General features: G+C 38.4%; 1 protein-coding gene across 1 annotated transcript in view; it reads left to right on the forward strand.

The window, feature by feature from the left end:
* Positions 1 to 6,029, forward strand: part of ANKRD12 (ankyrin repeat domain 12) — a 59,748-nt gene extending 53,719 nt beyond the window's left edge. Inside the window, exons 9-12 of the mRNA XM_027650820.1 lie at positions 196 to 294; positions 2,423 to 2,566; positions 4,343 to 4,438; positions 4,759 to 6,029. Coding sequence (XP_027506621.1) covers positions 196 to 294; positions 2,423 to 2,566; positions 4,343 to 4,438; positions 4,759 to 4,944 — 525 coding nt within the window. The 3' untranslated portion in view covers positions 4,945 to 6,029. The remainder of the gene's footprint in view (positions 1 to 195; positions 295 to 2,422; positions 2,567 to 4,342; positions 4,439 to 4,758) is intronic.
* Positions 6,030 to 7,869: the final 1,840 nt, after the last annotated feature.

Genomic DNA, 7,869 nt, shown 5'->3' on the forward strand with positions numbered 1-7,869 from the left:
TATGGTAAAGAATTCTTAAAACCTTTGATTGCAAATACATCAAAGTCACGTAATTAGTGGAAAGTTAAAAACTCATATTTTCCCTAAAAAATACCTTGCTTATGTCTTCTTGGTTTTTTTTTAATAGGTCATACAGGCAGTACTAAACATGTTAAATACGTATTCACTGTACTATTTATAAATTCTTTTCCACAGATTACACCACCTCCATCACTGTCAGAGCCACTTAAGGAACTATTTAAACAACAAGAGGTTGTAAGAATGAAACTGCGTTTACAGCACAGTATTGAAAGGGTAAGACTAATTTTTTTATTTCCCAATTTTAAGCTTTGGGTTTTTTTCTTTTTCAGTGGACAGACTACATTTTCTCAGTTTAACAATGTTTTGGAAGTAGTCTGCTTTCTATCCAAATTTATGAATTGGAGAAACTTTTAAGTGGTGGTAGGGGGAATTGTTTGGACAACTGTTAGCAGAACAGTGAAGTCGATAAGATAGCAGCTTTTTCCTGTCAATTGCTCTAAGCTGTGGCCCAGATTTATCCCAGAGGCAAGGGGAAGAAAGCTTCGATCTGTAGTTTTGAAAGCCCATAATGGTTGTAGATTTCAGAACCAAATTGATGGAGTTAAAAGAATTTAAGAAATAGTAAATTCTGTATTGAGAGAAGACACATGTGGCTCTAACACTAAAACATTTTTTGCAATATTCTGCTGGCAGAAACTGCCCAAAATTATGTTAGAACTACATCTGTAGGCACCATGGAATTTGAACACGGAGAAGATACTCTTGGTTTAGGAGTATTCATTATTTTTAGGCTGCCCAAACCCTTTCCTTGGCAACCTAGCTTTAGATGTCGGTGTTGTGAGCCAGCTTGTGGACACAGGCAGAATGCCTTTCTGATATAACATGTATCTTAATTATTTCCACACAGTTAAACAAGCAGCTGCCTCATCAAGACCCGATGTGATAGTTTTTCAATTGAGGATTTCAGTGTGGCTTAACAAAACAGTTGAGGGAAGGGTTTTACTTGAATTTAGTATTTCAGTGTAAAGCTAGGTATAAAATACAAAGCACAAAGATTGTAAACGTGGTTCAAGTTCTGACTGAGGAGATTAGTTGTAACCGAAAGCAATGTGGGCAGCAGGTTGAGAGAGGTGATTCTCCTCCTCTACTCTGCCCTTGTGAGACCCCACCTGGAGTACTGCATCCAGGTCCGGGGTCCCCAGCACCAGAAGGACGTTCATCTGTTGGAGCAGGTACAGAAGATAATCAGGGGGATGGAGCACCTCTCCTATGAGGAAAGGCTGAGAGAATTGGGGTTGTTCAGCCTGGAGAAGAGAAGGCTCCAGGGAGACGTTACAGCAGCCTCTCAGTACTTAAAGGGGGCTTACATAGAAGAAGGAGAGTGCCTTTTAACACAGGCAGATAGTGATAGGACAAGGGGGTATGATTTTAGACTAAAGGAGAAGAGATTTCAATTAGATATTAGGAGGAAGTTTTTTAGTGTGAGGGCAGTGAGCTACTGGAACAGATTACCCAAGAGAAGTCGGGGATGCCCCATCCCTGGAAATGTTCAAGGCCAGGTTAGATGGGGTTCTGAGCAACCTGGTCTAGTGGAAGGTGTTCTTCTCCACAGAGGGGAGTTGGAACTAGATGATCTTTAAGGTCCCTTACAACCCAAACCACTCTATGAATCTAAGTACTTTTCGTGTTTTCAAAAAACCAGGAAATATAATATTATAATCCACCTTCTTTTATTTTGATAAAAATTAGAGCCATAATATTGCAGAGCAGTAAACACATACGTTCTTTTATGTCTTACAAAATTCTGCATATTTTTAGTTATTTGGCTCAAATAGGCTGTTTTTCAAATGAAGTCCTCTTTATGCGACTATAAGTCAAGTGAGTTGTATTTTCTTGTCTCAGTTCAGGAAAGAATCTTTATCCAGCTGTGAATTTCCGGAGTTTCTGCATGTTGCTTAAGAAAAGAGAAACAAACCCCACAAATTATATTTCTGCTTCAGTTTTCTTGACCATTGTGCCTGGCATGACAAGCTTGTGACAAAAATCTTCATATAGTCAAGACTCACAAATCTATATCCTAACACTACTCCTCATACTTTTCTGCTTTCTCCACATTTGTTAAATAGAACTTGCCTAGTGGAAAGTCTGGGCATGACATTCAGTGGGGGCTGAGGATAAGGAGAAGGTGTTCTCAGTTCTGAGATTCACAGGACACTCTTTCCATCATTAAATGGAAATTTTGGATTTGATTAGAAGAGCGACCCCTCCTTGTCCCCGGCGGCGCATTTCTCACAATGTTCAAAAGTGTAACCCCTAAAAAGAACTGTTTGAATAAATGGACTTTTTTTGAGTGCTTAATTTACCAAATGCATGTTTGTATGTTGATATCTTACTCAATTAGGAAAAGCTAATTGTCTCTAACGAGCAAGAGGTTCTGCGTGTCCATTACCGAGCAGCGCGAACTCTGGCAAATCAAACGCTGCCCTTCAGTGCCTGCACTGTGCTCCTGGACGCCGAGGTGTATAACGTGCCTCTGGATGCTCAGGTAAAGTTGGGTATTCCAGCATTTCAGACAAAAAGGTCTTTCCAGTCTGACTCAAGTGAAGCATTTGGAGAGAATTCTGTTCCCATCCTGAAATTGTCATTGTTTTCCCTGGAATTAAGATTTTACTCACTATAGGTTGTTACTTATATTGGGCCTCATTTGGGTGTGCAATAACGAGAGGATATGGGTGTATGTATGTCTTTTTCTGGTTTGTACCGTGCCTGGTTTTCTTTCACCTTCGGAAATTATGAGATGGATACAATGAGAACATTGTTCTGCTGATTTTTATGAAAACAAATTTCAATCATAAACAGAACATGTTTCAGAAGCTTACAAATACAGCTTAAACAGGAATAAAAAAATTACCAGAATATAATATAATTTCTATCAGTAATCCAGAGAACTGGAATGCAGCAGTGTGTGAAATGATGAAGTTGGTCTGTGAAATTTGGAAATGTTTGTGGAGATACCGCCCACATTAAAGTTTCCTCCTCTCTGTAAGACAGCCACCAGAACTGCTCCATAAAAAACAGATGACCAACAGTGAAGTGTTGAACACTACCAGATGAAATTATTTTTTTTCAAAATCACCTCAAGCTCCACATTATTTACATGTGCCATCTTATTTACGTGTTCAGTGTTGGTATTTAGTCTTGATTGAAACATGGAATAAGCAGTACATTATGATCTGTATACCTTTTATGGACTCTTGCCCAAAAGTTGGCTCCAGCTGTAAGAGAATACAATCTCATGTATTTTGTGAACAGTTCTTGTAACTAAAAAAAATGGAAATAGCATTCAACACCTTCTTCAGTGACTGTGAGGACTGTCCTTTGCACTCAAGCAAAGGACCAAACCAAAGAAGTGGGAGGAAAAATACCCAAGTTTTTGGTGGACAGAGTGTTAGATGGTCACAGTTCACCTAAATGTCTCCAGCTCACAGTTAGAAGATCAGTGCTGTGGAGGGCTCTTTCTAGAAAAAGCCTTTTCGGCTGTCATTCACATCTGAAATCTCAGCTCTTTTCTAGAAATGTCAATCTCTGCAGGTTTGGTTGGCCTTTTTTGTTTCTGTTCTTCCCATTGCTACAGTGTGCAAGTTCCTGCAGTGTCATTTTTTTCTCCCTTAAAGAGTAACAGCAGCTTGTTCTATTTAGTGATTATTATTTAAATGTTAAATTGGCATAGTCTGGCTTTAGGACTATGTATATAGAGTATCTAGTTTCTTACAATGGACAGTTGTGTTATTCCAGATTCTTATGAAATAGTTGGAATTTTAAAAATAACTTTCATTAGGTAGGACATAAGACAGGTCTGCTCACTTTTTTAATCTCATTTTGGGGATTTTGATGGTAAAAATATTTTTATTATTGCATTGAATACACTGAAGTTTGCTTAAGTTTTCCATGTTTTTGCTTTTCCCTGAGGGAATATTAATTTAATTTGTTACTGAATTTTAAAGAAAACAGTAATTTTGTGGAAGGCTCTGACTTCTGTTAGTTTAAGGCATAAATCTTTAAGCCTCCTACTCTGAAAAGCAGAGCACAGTAAATTGAGGGAATCTGAAAATACCCATTTTGAGTGAGCAGCTGGCTCGCAGTGGAAGTGGTGATCAGCATTTATGCTCATAAATACCTTCGTACTTTGAGTTCCTGTTTTCATCGGGTGGGATTGTTTATTGTTTACGTCCCATAGAGCAAGTTTTGTGTTTTAAAGTATATTTAAGATTGAATCGTCAAGTAACTTAGAGTTTGAATAAATTTTTGGGTTTTTTTGCAGACTGATGACAGCAAAACATCGGTGAGGGATCGATTTAATGCAAGACAGTTTATGTCATGGCTGCAGGACGTTGATGATAAGTTTGACAAGTTAAAGGTATACTCCTTTCTATTTCCACTTTAAAAAAGAGAACCAAAACTAACGTCATTGAGAAGATGAAATTAATAAATAGTAGATTTGAGTGCAGTATCATAGGCTTTTGTAGAGGTTTTAAGGGCAACACAAGGTCCAGCAGTATAAAAAACCTGACCTTTGCTGCCATGTAGTGTAATGGAATAATCAGCAAATTTCTAAATACGTACTGGGGGAGTTACTTACTATCACCAGAGGGGCTCTTAGATATATTTCCTGTTTTCAAACTTGTTGCGTTATTTTTTCAAACATTGAAATAACTTTTTTCCTCAATTTTAAAATAGACATGCCTTTTGATGAGGCAGCAGCACGAAGCAGCGGCATTAAATGCGGTACAGAGACTGGAGTGGCAGCTTAAACTGCAAGAACTTGATCCTGCTACATACAAATCTATCAGCATTTATGAAATTCAGGAGTTTTATGTTCCTCTTGTTGATGTGAATGATGACTTTGAATTGACACCAATATGACAATTAGCATCTTCTGGCTCACCCTTCCCCTTGGACAGCTAGAGGCTGAGGTGCAGGGATACACAGATGTATTTTTGTTTTAAGACAGAGCACTTAATTCTGTGGAATACTACCTTTCTCAATAATTCAGATGTTCCTTCAGAGAAGTGTGGCATGGACTCTTGTTCAAACACAGAAAATGGATGCAAATTTTAAATTCAGATTCCCAGTAAATGCTGTTACCTGTAGTGTAAAATTGCCTGTAGCTTTAGAGCTTATTGCTGATGACAAAACCTGGTGAGTTAACAGCGCTGGAAGCTGTTAATAACTAAAACATCCACTCAGAACCAAATGATACTTAAAATCCACTATAAAGCTTTGTATTATGAAATTTCAGTAACAGTTGAACTCCCACAGAAAAATGATGAAAAAGCCTGTGGAAGAAAATGTAAGATTTGGAGGAAAATAATCAATTAAACTTATTATGTTTTGTAAATTACTGTACAAATTTCTTTTTGGAAAAAGATGTAATATTGTCTTCATTTTTTAATAATTTATTTTATACATATTGTGCAAATGTAAATAGTCTTGTAATTAATGTTCAAACCTGTATAAAATAGATATTTTAAATGTAAAACTGTTTTTGTCTAATGTTTTATTGGACCAAAGTTGTACTTTTTATTATGTGTAGTGTGTTCCTGGTTGGCAGTTCCTTTTTGTATGGCATGCATTTTAATTTAGCTGCTTGTTTCATCACCATAACTGTAAAAGAATTGAACTGTATTGCATGCTTCACAGGACTCTTAACTCCTTTCCTTCAATAACTGATACCCAAACAACTGTAGTATTTACAAAATCATATTTCATATTAGTCTGCTGTTGTAATGCCATACCTGTGACTTCCTATACTGAAAATATTTTTGTGTAAAACGAAAAAACCCTTTTGCTCTTATATGGTGGTCTCGAAATAGAGCCTATTTTTTCCAACAAAATGCCTTTGAATTAAAATTCTTAAATTGTATATTGTCTATTTTAATATTAATCTATGGAAGGGATATGTAAATAGTTGTAAATATAATATTTAATAAATTTTATTGGTCATGTTATTAGTTGGGATTTCTTAATATTGTTAAAACTTGATACAGCAAAACTTTGCATTTCTGGGATATGTAAGGAGGTTCAGTGAAAAACTAAAAAAAAAATTTACTTGTGCTGTGAAATTTAACACACTTTTTATTTTTAATACCATTAATGAGCAGACAGTTAATTATTTATTAGTAGGAGGTTACAGATATTCATGAAAAAGATTTGTTACGCTCCAGTCCATAAATAAGTCAAGAATGCTTGGGATCTGATGTCTGCGAAATTATTTCTGAAAAAAATGAAGTTTGTGCAGGAGACTGTTTACCTGGAAAAGAGATTTAAAGTCCTTGTATTGAAGTGATTTTTAATTAATAGGTGAGCTGCTACAAGAGAACTTAATCCTTGTGCTTGTGTGAATGGCGAGGGTGCCTTTCCTGGGGCAGTGAACAAGAGACTGGATGGACAGCAGGCTCTTTCCCATCTTTACATCACTGCTAGTGCCAGTCAAGAATGAATAGTAACTCAGGCATAGTAAAGCCAATTAATATGTAGTTTGTGCCCTGTAATTTTTTTCCCTACTTTTAATTTGTTAGGTACCTGTGGAAGGAGAAGTTGTTCCTGCTTTTATTTACAGGAATATCTTCCTGACATCACTCAGAACTAAAAATGTGCTGAACAAAAAGCAAATTTCTTCTGAAAGTAAAATATTCTTCTGAGTGTAGCTGTAAATTTTTTACATGCTGCAAAAATCTGTATTGTCTGCTTAAAAAGAAGTGGAAAAATGGATAAAGCTGCAAGGTGTTAACAACTAGTAAGTGGGTACAAGTTACTTCCACCAGATACTTATTAGAGTAGTAAAAAGTAACATATATGGCTGGAAGTGAGAAAGGTTTGAGATAGGAATAATTACGAGTTTTGCAGAAAGAAAAGATAAACTGGGTTGCAGGAGTGTTGGTTGTGTTAGAAAACAAGCTGGTGACAAAAATACTTGGGATGCAGGAAACAATAAAAGTATTTTGGCAGTATACTATCTTAAAAGGAAATCTGAAGACAGATGTTTTCTAGCATTAGCCTGCATCTTCTTTACAATGAGACAATTTCCTAGTATTGGGCTATGTGAAACAGATTTTTTTCAATTGCAGCTTTTTCGTAAAAATGTAGCTGCTCCAAATGTTTCAGCCCCTTAGATAATGATTTGATGGCTTCTTTGATTTGAAACCAGGGTTTGTTACAGTCCTTTTCTCTTTTTTTTTTTTTTTTTCAAGTTTACTCTGTGGGATGATACCTCCTGTGTTGTTTAAGGACACCGTGCTGTGGATTTCCCTCGAACACGATGGCGGGAGCTGTGAGGGGAGAAGGATGAGTGAGACGAAATATAACAGTAGCTCGTAGGGGCAGTGGTCCGGTTTCCCTCTCCAGGGTCTAGCCGTCTCCTGGGAAGCCCCGGGACTGCTCCTTCTGGGTACCAAGCCAGGTTCCTCCCGTGTTTTTGTTCCAGGGACCAAACTTGTTTCCTTGCTCCCTTGGAGCTTGTCACGTAGGAGGATAAAGCCGCTAAACAGCCGTGTTTTTGAGGTCCTGGGCGAGGCTGTCCGGATGTGCCTGCCCTTCCCCGGGCACCTGCTCGCTCTCAGGCTTCGGGAAGTTCATCACGGGGCTCGAGTTCCCCGCTGGCTCTTCGGCAGGCTGGTCCTGGCGCTTCCAGCGGCAGCGCCCCCCCCCCGGTTCTCTCTCCCGTCTCCCTCCTTGCCCGCAGCCCTCCGGCGCGGGGCTGCTGCCCTGAGCGCTCTCCGCTCTGCTCCCCTCCGCAGCCTCTCGGCGAGAGCCCCGCGCCCGCTCCTCTCGCCCCGGCTCTCTCGGCCT

Source organism: Corapipo altera, unplaced genomic scaffold (genome assembly GCF_003945725.1).
Source record: "Corapipo altera isolate COAL_440 unplaced genomic scaffold, ASM394572v1 24, whole genome shotgun sequence".
Taxonomy (NCBI): Eukaryota; Metazoa; Chordata; class Aves; order Passeriformes; family Pipridae; genus Corapipo; species Corapipo altera.